Consider the following 13568-nt stretch of genomic DNA (forward strand, 5'->3'; position numbering starts at 1 on the left):
TATTGACAAATTGAGGTATGTATTTAGTCCAAAGATACAAGGAGTTCAATATCTGACCTTCTAGCATGTGGAAGGTTATACATTTTCCAAGCAAAGTGGGACTTTAACCTTCTCAAAAGAATGTTGCTCATAATCTAGCTCTCCCATATTCACTATGCATGAGAAATCTAAATGAGGGGAAACAATTTGTTGCAACTCAGTTTCCTGCTTGCTTGATGTACTCTACCTCATACATGGAAACAGTTGTGTGATTATTTTAGATGATAAGTACTTTATTGTGGCATGTAACAAAAAGCGGTTTTCCCACTATTTGGAAGCAGACCATCCTTGGCCATATCAGTAAGTGCATTGAATACTGCATCCATATTTCCCTCCTTGAAGTTCACCTCAACAATAACTTTTGCTACCTCACCATCAGCAAGTTTACAGGTTTCCAATGTGCTTCGAATTAATTGATTTAATTCATCACTCATCCCTTCTTTAAAAAGTTCTTTCATCAGCACAATAATGCTTACTGTATGAGGAACAAATCCAAGACTAACCATTTCTCGGTAAAGATTCAAGGCTCTATGCAAATTCCCACCCCTGGAATGACCATGTATAAGTAGGTTATAAGCTACTTCACTCGGCTTATTCTTGTGTTTTTGCAGCATCAACTCAAAAACTCGGTCAGCTTCATTCAACAAACCTTTCATGCAGAATCCTTTAATAAGATCTAACGCACTCTTAAATTCATGATCTTTGCAACTTTCTATCAACATGTCATAAGTGACACTATTTGGCACTGATTGCTCATACAACAACTTGAACAGAAGCCGCTTTGCTTCCGGAGTGCGAGCTTGCTTGTTAAGCCCATTGATTAGGACATTGTAAGTGACGACATCAGGAAAGAAGCCCTTATGGATCATTTCGTGATGCAGGTGAAAAGCACCCTTAATATCCCCATTTGCACAGTATGCACCAATAAGTGTAGTATATGTAAACTTATCAGGTTGCAGACCTTCTCTCAACATCTCTTGGAAAAGTTCACAAGCTTCAGTTAGGCTTTGCTGCGCACAAAGACCTTGAATAAGGGATGAATAAGTAATAACATCAGGTAAAACCCCTTTTTCAACCATCTGTTGCTTAACAGAGAATGCTCTTTCCATATCACGGTTTCTACAAAACCCAGATACTATTGAACTATAAGTTACAACATCTGGAACCAGTCTTCTCTGTTCCATCTCCTGAGTCACACGTAAAGCATCTTCCATCCTTCCCACTGCACAGTGCCCATTAATTAAGGCATTGTAGGTTACAATTGAAGGGGAAAAGCCGTTTGAAATCATTTCATTCAAAAGCTTATAAGCCTCATTCATAAAACCCTGCTGAGAAAAGCCAACAATCAATGTTGTGTATGTTCTGTCGTTGGGATATAATCCCCTAGCACGCAATTGATCAAAAAATTCAATTGCGCGGTGCAAATTCCCAGTCTTGCACATGCTATTAATCAGAGAAGTATAAGTTACAACATCTGGAGACAACCCATTCCTTAACATTTCCGAGTGCAAAACAAGTGCTTGGTGAAAATTACCCTCTCTACAATAGCCATTTACCAGTGTGTTATACGTCACCTCATCAGGCATTAAACCCTTTTCCCTCATCTCTTCCAAAATCTCACACGTCTTTTCCATCCTTCCTTCTCGACACAACCCATTAATAATAGCATTATATGTCACCACACTCGGATCCAAGTTCCTCACTTGCATTAGTTTCAACAATTCAACTGCCTCATCAACCTTACCTATCTTACAATAACCACCTATTATAGTGTTATACGTTACCACATTTCGCAAGCAACCACTTTTTTCCATTTCATCGAAAACAACCAAACCCTTTCGCATATCCCCTCTTCCACAATGCCCTCGGATCATAATATTATAAGTATACACATTAGGTGAAACCCCAAATTTAACCATATCATCATAAAACTTTTGAGCTAATTCAAAAGACCCATTACACGAATTCCTGATCAACGCATCAAGAATCGAATTATACGACAAAACATTGAGCATAAACCCATTAGACTTAGCTAATTCAAATATATCCATAGCTCTATCAATCATTTTCAAGTGAGAGTAAGATTTTACCATCAAGTCAAACACAGCAGAACTAGACCTACAAGAATGGTAAGTATCCCTGAGACAGAAAAAGACCGAATTATCCTTGTTATCGCCGAATTTCGCCACATTCTCCGCAAGGGATTGTGCAGTTTTGTAGAGCTTGAAACGAGTAAGGATATGAGCGGAAATACATTTGCAATTAAGGTTGAAGAAATGGCGGTTACGTGCCCAGTTGATGAATTTTAGAACGAGGGGTTTATCGAACTGGCATTGGAAAAGGAGGGAAGAAGCATTTTGAGGGGTAAATTGGGAAGAAATGGAGTTCAAGGAAATAGGGTCGTTGCGTTTGAGAATGGATACAGCTCTTTCGACAAAAAGGGTGTCGGAGGTTGAGCTATGGAGGGTCCTCCGGTAGGGTTTAACAAGTAGCATGTCGAAAAATGTTTCGACCGGAGCAACGGCAACCATAAATAGCGGCAAATATTTGCAGAGTTTTTTGTTTGGTTAAAAGTAGTACTATTAGTTTTAGTGGTAAGCTTCTGGTTTCTTATTGGATGTTGTTTTGGGTAGATTACTGTAGTGTTATTTTATACTACTTTAATTTTTGTTATTATCTATTTTCTTGTACGATTTTTTTCTACATTGTTTTTATTTCAAGTCAGCGTTTTAGAGGTTCGGAGTGCATATATGTTATTTCTTCATATCTCATCCATAAAGTATTTTTATCTCAAAGTCACGGATTGCATATACGTTATCTCTCCATATCTCAACAACAAAGTATTTTTATCTCAAGTCATGAGTTTAAAGGTAATGACGGAGCAAGAATATTCACTAAGGGGTTCATAAGTGAACATACGAATTAACCAAAGAAGGTTTAATATCTAATATATATACATAAAATATAATTTTAACCATATATATATAACATAATTTTTCCCTGACCCCCTCAGCAAAGGGTAGATCCACCATTGCTTAAAGGTGCGGATTACATATTCGATATCTCTCCACATCTCATCACCTTGTCGTAATATACTAGATATGATTGTTGATTAATCAATTTTGATTTGAATTCTACACATTGAACATTCAGACTCATGCAGATGTAAACTCCCGATTTTGATATTTGTGTCTTAGTGCGTATTCAGTGTAACTCGTCTTACACTCATGACAATGCATATTGGTATTAGTGTCTCAGTGTGCGTTTAGTGCAACTTGCCTGAGACTAATGACAACGCGTATTGGTATTTATGTCTCACGCAAAACTTATGCCATAGCGTATTGGTATTTATGTCTCAATGCGTGTTTAGACAATTAGCTTGAGGCTCATGCCAATGCGTATTGGTAGTTACGTCTCAGTGCATTTTAATTTGACTCGCGTGAGACTCATGCTAATGTGATGCCCCGAATATTAGTATTTGCATCTCAATGTGTGTTTAGTGCAATTCGCCCGCTAAACACCTTTCGAAACACTGATCAATAATGATGTTTGTCATTCTTAGTAAGAGGATTACTTACCTCCGAGGAATCAACAGATATTTGATCACAATATTCTCATTTATCACTATTAGGATATGCAAAAATCGAATCGACCGATAAATCGAACCGATAAAAATGTTATTGATTTATTGTTATCGGGTTATTGAGTTAACGTTTTTTTAATGATTTTCTAAAAAAAATTATTAGGTTATTGGTTTAGTTCTATTTTTTTTATTGAGTTATTGGGTAAACCGCTAACCCAATAAGAATATATATATATATATATATACACACACACACGACTTATAACTTGAGGCAGAAGGACGAAGTATGAAGTGGTTGTGAGGTTGGACTCTCAAGATGTTTGTAAGAGGGATAATTTTAAGTATCTTGGGTCTACGATTTAGGGGAATGGTGAGATTGATAAGGATGTCTCTAAACGTATTGGAGCAGGTTGGATGAAGTGGAGGCTCGCCTCGGAAGTGTTGTGTGATAAGAAGGTGCCCTTAAGCTTAAAGGCAAATTCTATAGAGTGACAGTCCATTCAGTCATGTTGTATGAAGCGGAGTGTTGACCGGTTAAGCACTCCCACATCCAAAAATTGAAGGTGACGGAAATGAGAATGTTACATTTGATGTGTGGGCTTACTAGAGGAGACAAAGTTAGAAATGTGGTTGGGCTTACTAGAGGGGACAAAGTTAGGAATGAGGTTATCCGAGAGAAGGTGGAAGTGGCTTCAATGGAGGACAAGATGTGGGAAGGAAGGCTGAGATGGTTTGGGCATGTGATGAGGAGGGGCGCGGATGCGCTAATTTGTAGGTGTGATAGGCTAGCTTTAGATGGTTTCAGGAGGAATAGAAGTAGGCCGAAGAAATACTGAAGGGAGGTGATTAGGCAGGACATGAAGCAACTTCAGCTTATTGAAGACATAATCCTAGATAGAAAGGTGTGGAGGTCGCGGATAAGGGTAGAAGGCTAGTGTGAGTGTGTGAGTTGCAGCAGGCAGTTAGGAGAGATCTTGTGTAGTCGGGTTCGTAACCCTAGGACTATGTACGTAGGTGTCATTGGTATGTGAGAGTATTTTACTACTAGGTGGGGGGCCTATTTCCTAGTTAGTATTTTCTTATTTAGTGTTGCCTCTGTTTCTCGTATTTCATTTTTTCTCTGGTTTCATTTTTATTATTTCTTATTCTTGATTTTTCCGTTGTGTCATCCATCCTCCTTGTTTATTATTCTTTATCTTGAGCCGGGGGTCTATCAGAAACAACCTCTCTACTTCTCCAGAGGTAGCGGGAGAAGTAGAGGTATGGACTATACACTGAGTTTGTTGTTGTTGTATACATATATGACTTATTATATATTTCTCTTTAATTTCTACAAATTAACAAATCTATTATTTCAATTATACAAACTCTTAATTTCCCCTAACAACATTTAATTCAAACTAGAAGATTCTTGTAAAATTAAAACACATCATGTTGAATTTTTGGTTGCAACTAAGATTCATTTTTTTTTTTATGTTAGTTACTACTATTTTATGAGTATTTTCTTATCGGTTAAACCAAAAATCGAACCATTAAGGACTAAAAATCGATAAACCAAAAATCGATAAAAAATATCTTATTAATTTGATTATTGGTTTAGCATATTTAAAATTGAAAACTGACAAACCGAACCAATAATATATAAAATCGAATCGAACCGACCGATGCATACCCCAAATCACTACAGTATTTGTTATTCATAGTAAGAGGATTAATTACCTCTAAGGAATTAACTGACATTTGATCACAATATTCTCATTTATCACTAGAACTAGAAAGTGCTTTGTTAAAGTACAGATAACCACGTGCAACATATGTCATACTCCTGGGATATCCTTTGTTTCATCACATGTATTGTTATATGAATAATCAACTGACATTTGATCACGATATTCTCATTTACCACTTTGATGTCTGCTATTCTTAGAAAGAGGATTAATTACCTCTGAGGATTTGATCATAATATTCACCTGCAAGATATGCCATACTCTTAGATTATGGTTTGTTTCATCACGTGTAGTGTTATATATATAATCAAATGATTTTAAAAAAGATTTTTCCTTCCAAGTGCGACTTTGAATTAGCCCAACCTTTACAATAGGTACGCACACCGACAACAACATTACCAATGAAATCTCATAAAGTGTGGTTAGAAGGGGGTAAAGTATATGTAGATCATATCAGTACCTCATAGAGATAGAGAGATTCTTTCCAAAAGACCATGGGTACGAACACCGAGTACAGAAGAAAAATAAAAAATCATTGATCCTTAAAGCAAACAGAAATAAACATATACATCTAACTAGATATATTTTGAGTAAATAGATGAACTTTATCAGGTTTAAACCACCATTAACACTAATTAACACTTCCACAAAACAAGCATAACAGCCCCAAACTCCCAATACATCATTGCTAATTGGTATACTGACTTGAAGCAGAAGCAGAACTGGTGAAATATAATGTCATTGACAATATTTGTATATGGCTCGTATCGACGTGCATTAGCTTTTGTGGAATATGTATAACTTGTGGCAGCATTATTTTAGTCATTTGGTTTCCAAATAGTAAGTACTTCATTTGAGGTAATGGTATGATCTGCGTACACTCTACCTTCCCCAGACCCCCCTGTGTGGGAATACATTGGGTATGTTGTCGGTTTTCAAATAGTACGCACTTTTATCTGCTAAGATATAATTCCGGCAACTTTAGCCTGGACTCAAATTTGACAATAAATAGAAATCAATCAATTCCAGCGCTGAATAAACTAAGGCCCTATTAATCTATACTGAAACCACAATCCCAATTTAAGTGGCAAACCAGTCACTTCATCTTGTAAATCCCTGTTGGCAGGAGTTGCAAGCAGGACCATTCCCCTTGGTAACAAACAACTGCTACTCTGCTAGTCCAATCAACCATGTGTTTACCTGCGCACACCATCAGAAATCTTTAAACTAAATGGCGTGGAAGAACAAGTGGTCAGTACATGCTGAGAGTGAAACCCGTGGATCAAACATACTCCAGCAAGTTGAACCCAGAGCAGGCCTAGGATTCTTAGCGTTGCACTGCAAAGGTGTCTGATATCTGTAAAACGTTGAAATGCTTGAAGATTATCTCAGCCACAATGTCCAGACTACAGTATAACGAGCAATCCCGAAAGCTTTCAAATGCTACTGCGCCTTTGCAAGTGCACCATGCAACAATTTCACAAAACCAAGAAAACTTAGCTTTCCATCTGTATGCCTTATCCAGTCATGAAGGACAGCATGAACTGGTATTGTAGGACCCAGTTCAAGTTCCTGAAAGCGAGATTTGATCACAATATTAGGCATTAAAAATACAATACCCTGTATGCTCAATAAGTCAACACTAACATGAGAGCATATATGGCATTTGAAAGAAACAAAAGGAAACTTACAGATGCGAGTTCTTCTATAACAATAGCCCTATTGCCATCCTTATCAAAAATTTCATATGCACACCTAGCATGTTGCTCCCAGCACTCAAGAGCCTCCAACTGATGAATACTTAGGCAGCTGCGCAGAATTCTTCAAAATCCATCCTTTTTTTTGAAGTGCATTAAGCTGTCAAAGATAACATTGGAAACCACTATGCATAAGCTAGGACCACAGAAGAAGCAGGGAAACACACAAATGGTGGTTATGTCAGTGGTACTGAGGCAAGAAAATCTGGAATCTGAGACTCCTTCATAGCATCTGTTCCATATTTCAGTAGCGCCTATATGGTAAAAAAAAGTAAGGAGATGAGACCTTCAGGCTTGCCCAAACAGCGCAGAACAGATGAGATGAGAGAGTCTAGCTACTAACAGATCTTATGTTTTCTAGCTTTTATGTTGCCATTTTGTCTGCCTCCAGCAATGCAAATTGCCCCTTTAGATAGGACAGTTCATCTACTGTCAAAGATTTCGACAACGCCTATTAAAATGGAAAAGTATTAGGTGCAATTTACCAAGTCAAATGCTAACAAGACTATAAACATTAGAGCTGGAAAATGCTGAATAATCACATCAGCTTGTATAAATCAGCAGAACTTAAAAAGTACATCATCAAGCAGCATTGCATTAACAAGAGAACATCCCAAACTATTTTAAAAAGATGCAACAAAAAAAGAATCAAATTTCATCGATTTAATACCTTTCAAAAATTCAGGGAATAGAGTACAATGCACAGGTTTATGAACCCATAATATGAGAGAAACACAATATGATTTGATTTAGGTGTAGGAACATCTAAACTAAACCATATAAGAGCAATATGCATCCTGAAAATTATCCAAGTGAAGTTATCGAGACAAACAACAGTAGAGTGAAGAGACAGAATCAACAAGAACAGGTTGCTTTAGCCTTGATCTTTCTTCCATCCTAGAATAATAATCTAGCAAGATAATTTCACAGGCTAAAAGATCTTTGGCAGAGATTGTTCACCAGACCAGTAGTTTTTTCCTGCTAAGTTTATGGCAACCCTTTAGGAACAACCAACAGCCTTCACCAGGCCTCTTCCCTTCTTCACTGAAAACAATGATTAATTTGAATCGCATAGAGATCGTATCTCTAACCTAAGTCACAAGTCACTCAACCTTTGCCACTTGAACCAAACACTGTGGATTGTCCAAGTAAGTTTTTATTATCGTCATTTTCTAGGTGAATTCGGTTGCATCCGAATCTCAAAGACTACAGACAAACTAAACAGCTTCCTGAACGCAGAAGAATTATCATGTTATTTCCTCATCAGTTATTCATTTATTCCTGGGTCTGTATCCTTGGATAAGTATCTCATTTGTGTTAACGGGTCAAGTACATAACAATAAAGATCTTTACGTCAAATATCCTGGTGCTAAATATAACTTTTGCTGAAAAATGGAACTGCTTTTGCAAAAGAAAAAACACTGGCCCAAAATCAAAACAACTAGCATACTCCAATGATCAACAGCGACGGTAATATAAGCTTTTGCTCACATATACCTGATAATGGGTGAGACGTATCTCTCATTTTTTTTAATAAGTAATTGGTGAGACAACCAGTATCAGGGTAGAAGGTTCAGTAATTACAGAACCCTTCGAGGACATCCAAAGGGTCTTTTTCAGTGAAATCTTGCTACAATATGTTGTCCTACAAAGCTGGTTCAATGTAGTATCCTAATTGGAAAAGGAGGATTTTCAATGTTGTATTCTAATTGGAAAAGGAGGATTTTCAATGTTGTATTCTAATTGGAAAAGGGGGATTTCAATGAAGTATCCTAATTGGAAAAAAATTATAGTGTAGTCTCCTGGTTGGAACGGGATTATAGTATAGCGTCTATAAATAGGGTCTCATTGTAATAATGTAAAAAATTCAATAATATTTTTTTCTTATATTTCTTCTAATGGTATCAGAATCTCTATACCCAGATGGTCGGACCCCCCCACTATGTGCGAATACACCGGGTATGTTGTTGTATTAGAGCCTCCATAATTTTGGTAGAAAATCAAAGAGCTTTCACTACCGGTGGACAATTATAATCCATATATGTCGGCTGTCTGGCCAATGATTATATTAGCAAAAGATGGCCACCGTGCATCTTTCCGGTGACTCATCAGATCTGATCTAAGATGCATATGGTCGTGCCATCATTCCGACCCTACCCATCTAATTTCTCTTTTTTTTGTAGGGTTGTGCCGTCATCCTGATCCTACCCATATAATTTCTCTTTTTAGTAGGATCGTACCATTATTCCAACCCTACCCATATAATTCCTCTTTTACAGTAGGATTTAACCATCATTCCGATCTATCCATAAATTTTGACCGCTTTTCAGCCGTCAAATCTAATAATCCGGCGCGTGAGCATGTTTCGACTAGTTTTTCGATACTTTCTTGTACAAGATCTACTCAGCTCTTGATTTCGAGATGACCTAAATATATTATACCAGTTTTGGCAATTTTCCAGTGACAAATGGAATTTCCTGCATTGTTAACTATTTTTCAACCACTTTTTCAATTTGCTCCTTTCCAACTGTGATTTGGCAGACGCCCCGAGCAGTCCTTACTAGTTTTCTTGCAAATATCTTCGCCAAGTCCTTTACAGGTCCTCGTATTAATTACATTTGTAACAAGATAGATATATATATGACTTGTATGCACCAACTTGAGGGGGAGTGTTAGAATTGGTGTAGGAACAGAAATAGTAAATGATATCCTACTTGGAAAAGGATTGCAATGTGGTATCCTAATTGGAAAAAGATTATAGTGTAGTATCCTAGTTGGAAAGGGATTATAGTATAACATCTATAAATAGGGTCTCAATGTAATAACGTAGATACAACAATTCAGTTTGTTTTTTCTCATATATTTCTTCACAATGTTGTTGTAGATGATTTAACAAAATCACAATTATTGCAAACATAAGCTAAATAAATGGAAGTGTACTTTCTCTAACCGTTGAAACTTTTAGATAAGATGACCACACACTTAAATGGTATTAGAGCGCATAAAGATCTAAGATTTGAGTCTTACTATCACCCATAATAATAAAAAAATCCAAGTGCTAGGAGCCCACAAATGACAGGGCATGTCAAAGGCATAATTTAAGTAAATAATTGTGTGATCTCTAAGGACATAAACATTTAGATGAGATGGTCATACACTAAAACAAATTAGTAGATTTTATCCTTGTGTTAATTCTGTCAATTGTGAGCTATATAAACGTGACAAGAGAGGGACAGTTTAATGCTAAGGACCCTCCACCCTCAACGATAACATGATGTTTGAGTCACCAATGGTGCAATATGAGAAAAAAAGACTATTCGGCTCTTAGAAATGGGGTTAAGTAGGGGTGTTGGTGATGGTACTACCTCTAGTCCCTATTAAATGTTGTTTTAGCCTTTCAAAGTTGGTCCAAAGTGTCATTTAAGGAAATCAAGAATGTGTATTGTTGTTTTTCAAGTCAAACCTTGTTTCAATAAATGATCTAAAAAGTTTGCGGAGAGGTAATAGGTAATTTGAAGCTAAGTTGCTTGGATTTGGGTAGGAGTGTTCGATACAGGTGCAGATGAGGTCGAATTCTTCACGATCTAAATTTTAAGACAAGGGGATATAGATCCATGTATGGATAAGGGTACAGAGATTCGGCCAAAAATAATTCAAATCTATAAAAATAAAGTTACAAAACCTACATGATGAGATTATGTGGAAAACATGAAGAGAAAATATTGATCAAGAGGAGAATCACGGAAGGAGATAAAAGGAAAAAGAGTGACATAGAAATTTATGTATACAACGTATTCTATTTTCTTCAATTCCACCTTAGTTCGAAATTCCTCCATCAATTTTGGTAAAAGTATCCAAATTCGGTTGACCGGATCGTGTACGAATCCCACACCCATGTCATGTCGACATGGATGCGGCACCATTAGTGAAGAGACCGAGCAACTTAGAATTGAAGAGATATAAAGGGTAACTTAGTCAGAAAACCCTTATAACTACTGTTATTTAAACGGATTTCTTAATGTTTGTGCCAAAGGCTAGTACATAAAGGTCTAATGTCCCTGATCTCTTTATGCAAAGAGGGGCTTCTGATATTGATTGTTTTACATACTAGACTAATATAGTGAACAAAATCTCTTAAATGTAGAAGGGGACTCCTTTCAGTAATAGAATTCTCTAAAACTAGGTAAAGACACTTTAATACAAATGCTTCCTCGACCTCTTGAAATTTTGCTCAAAGACTATTATCAAAATCACATGTTTTGTTGTTGAAGCTAATAATGATTATTTTGACAAGTAAAGGAATTTTATATGGTGTTTTAAACAACAATCTTAGTGAAACTACATGTCCATTAGCTATTTTCTATATCGTCTACTCTGGACATAGTTGTAATTTCACAAGCACACCCTTGAAGCAAAAACGCAGAAATGGGCTTGCCGGTAAAGAAAGAAAGTTAATCCGAGAGACAACAAGCAGGTGTATCTTTCGACTTTAAAATCCTCAGTTGCAAGTTCTGTGTTAAGCTATCATGTTATGCTCCTTACATCAAGATTCATTCTTGTACTTGAGTATATGGCAGAAAATCTTCGCTCCACCATACCATTTTCCTTTTGGGCATAAAATATATCTAACGCCATCTCTACTTCCCTTTTTGGCAAAATAATTAACTTTGAAGATTAAGCATTCTGCGTTTCAGACAAAACTAAGATTAAGCATTCCACGCTCCAATATTGATTAACGGGATCCCTCAACTCCCCCCCCCCCCCCAAACAAACAAACACACACACAAAAAAAAGTGCGAAAACAGGGGAAGAATCTACAGACTTTACCCAACAATTTAACAATGAAACTGAAACTTTCATTAGCATGGTTGTTTTATATTAGTATCTAATACTCAAAAGAATCACTCACACCATGAGCTCTAAGACAACTTGATAAGCATGTATCAAGATTCACAACTCTAAGATTTATTTTTACATAGGAAATTCCTTTCGTTTCCCGATTATTGTGATGTGCTTGTCAAATCACATTCAGGGTTTTACCAATACGTCGTAGGGAAGCAATCACAATATAAACAAAATATTAGGTTTCTTCCCTGCTCATAGATCATTAATTATTGCGTCTCCCCTAAGCTTCAAAAACAAGTTTCTTTGCTCAATGAACTGAAATTAAAAAATTACATGTAATTTGGATTTTCAATAAAATATGAACTGACCAGTACATCTATACTTTGACCATACCAATAGTAAAAGCATTACCCCAAAGAGGAAAGATCTATTGTATTAATACCTTATTGTTTTGTGAATAGCATTTACCTTTTCTTAGGGGAAACTGACAAAGATTCTCTCTGGAATCCTGACAGTGTCCCCAAAAGAAAGAGACCATAGCTTGGACAACCCATTTTGTCACCTGTTGAAAAAATCCAGAGGCAACTTCATAACAATCTGCATGCACCAGACTTTGAAGTTATATTTGTCGGTGATGAAACTGTTACTCAAATTTAAGCAAGGAACCAATACATTCCACCTAATGAGATTGGTCTTGGAGCGATGTTGTTCGTACCACTACCGACTACTACAGAAGGTTCGATGTCTGTTAACTCCAACAACAGAAGATAATGTCTCTTGTTCAATGTATGTTCCTATAGAAAATTCACATTTGTAAGTGAATTTTGAGATGCATGCATAAGATTCAAAGTGGTATGTGAAGCCAATTCTTACTGTCTAGCTAGTGCAATATTGGTTAAAAATAATTTGTTTTGTTCCAACTTTATTGGATGTCCCCACTGGCAACGCAGAACAACTTTGGTGTTTTGAGACCACCTAGTTTGCCAGTTATGCATTTATTTTGGAGATTTCTAAGTCTCCCGTTTTACTGAATGGATTCAATGAATTAGATATGTCAATTCTGCTTTTGGGTGCATTTAATTTGTCAATTTCGTTGTCTTGTCACTGCGTGCTTACCTACAAGTTTGTTAGTTTGTGTGTACCCCATGGTGGACTTATTGCCTTTTTTGGCTAAGCCTCTAAAATCAACTCATTTTGAAGAGTGTTTTTTCCTCAGTTTGTGTGTCCCTGCGTGGTTATTGTATGCACAACCAGAAAAAGTTTGAAAACTAAGTCGACCAAAAAGTTTCTTTGATCCCCTTTTGAGTTGTAACAAGAAGCCAATAATATTTACATTAAAAAGAGAAGCTAGAGAGTCATTAATACATAATCCAAGAGCAATTAAGACTCAGAATAATTTAGTATGGAGTTTCATAAAAGCCCTCAAGTAGCAACATAACACTCTTCAAAATAGATTTATACTTCTATATTACTTGGTAGACTTTGAAGTACTATGAAGTAGGCGTTGTAACACATCTAGAATAGACTGAGCTAAATGTTGAATCGGGCATTTCGGGTGGTCTTTAAGATGTTACAATGTAGTAACCTGTTTGGCCAAGCTCATTATTCTCAAAAGTG

General features: G+C 36.6%; 1 protein-coding gene and 1 non-coding gene across 24 annotated transcripts in view; both read right to left on the minus strand.

Moving 5' to 3' along the window:
* LOC124885116 (pentatricopeptide repeat-containing protein At5g39710-like) lies at positions 1-2672 on the minus strand. The gene has a single exon (XM_016684143.2). It carries the CDS (start codon positions 2568-2570, stop codon positions 273-275), a length of 2298 nt encoding a protein of 765 aa, XP_016539629.1. The 5' UTR covers positions 2571-2672; the 3' UTR covers positions 1-272.
* A 2502-nt stretch (positions 2673-5174) lies between these two features.
* The window catches only part of LOC107840313, a 57280-nt gene continuing 48886 nt past the window's right edge, over positions 5175-13568 (minus strand). For 21 of the 23 annotated variants that reach the window (XR_007043767.1, XR_007043778.1, XR_007043776.1 and 18 more), the window contains 4 exons: positions 7450-7557; positions 7041-7360; positions 6642-6921; positions 5618-6549 (listed from right to left, as the gene is read on the minus strand). This is a non-coding gene — a transcript (uncharacterized LOC107840313). Of the gene's footprint in view, positions 6550-6641; positions 6922-7040; positions 7361-7392; positions 7558-13568 lie in introns of all 23 variants that reach the window. The other 2 variants (XR_007043766.1, XR_007043775.1) reach the window with 2 other exon arrangements.

This window comes from Capsicum annuum, chromosome 8 (genome assembly GCF_002878395.1).
Source record: "Capsicum annuum cultivar UCD-10X-F1 chromosome 8, UCD10Xv1.1, whole genome shotgun sequence".
Lineage (NCBI taxonomy): Eukaryota > Viridiplantae > Streptophyta > Magnoliopsida > Solanales > Solanaceae > Capsicum > Capsicum annuum.

What these genes read in the sequence shown, in the direction of transcription:
- LOC124885116 (XM_016684143.2), bottom strand. Translation starts at nt 2,570, where the DNA reads ATGGTTGCCGTTGCTCCGGTCGAAACATTTTTCGACATGCTACTTGTT.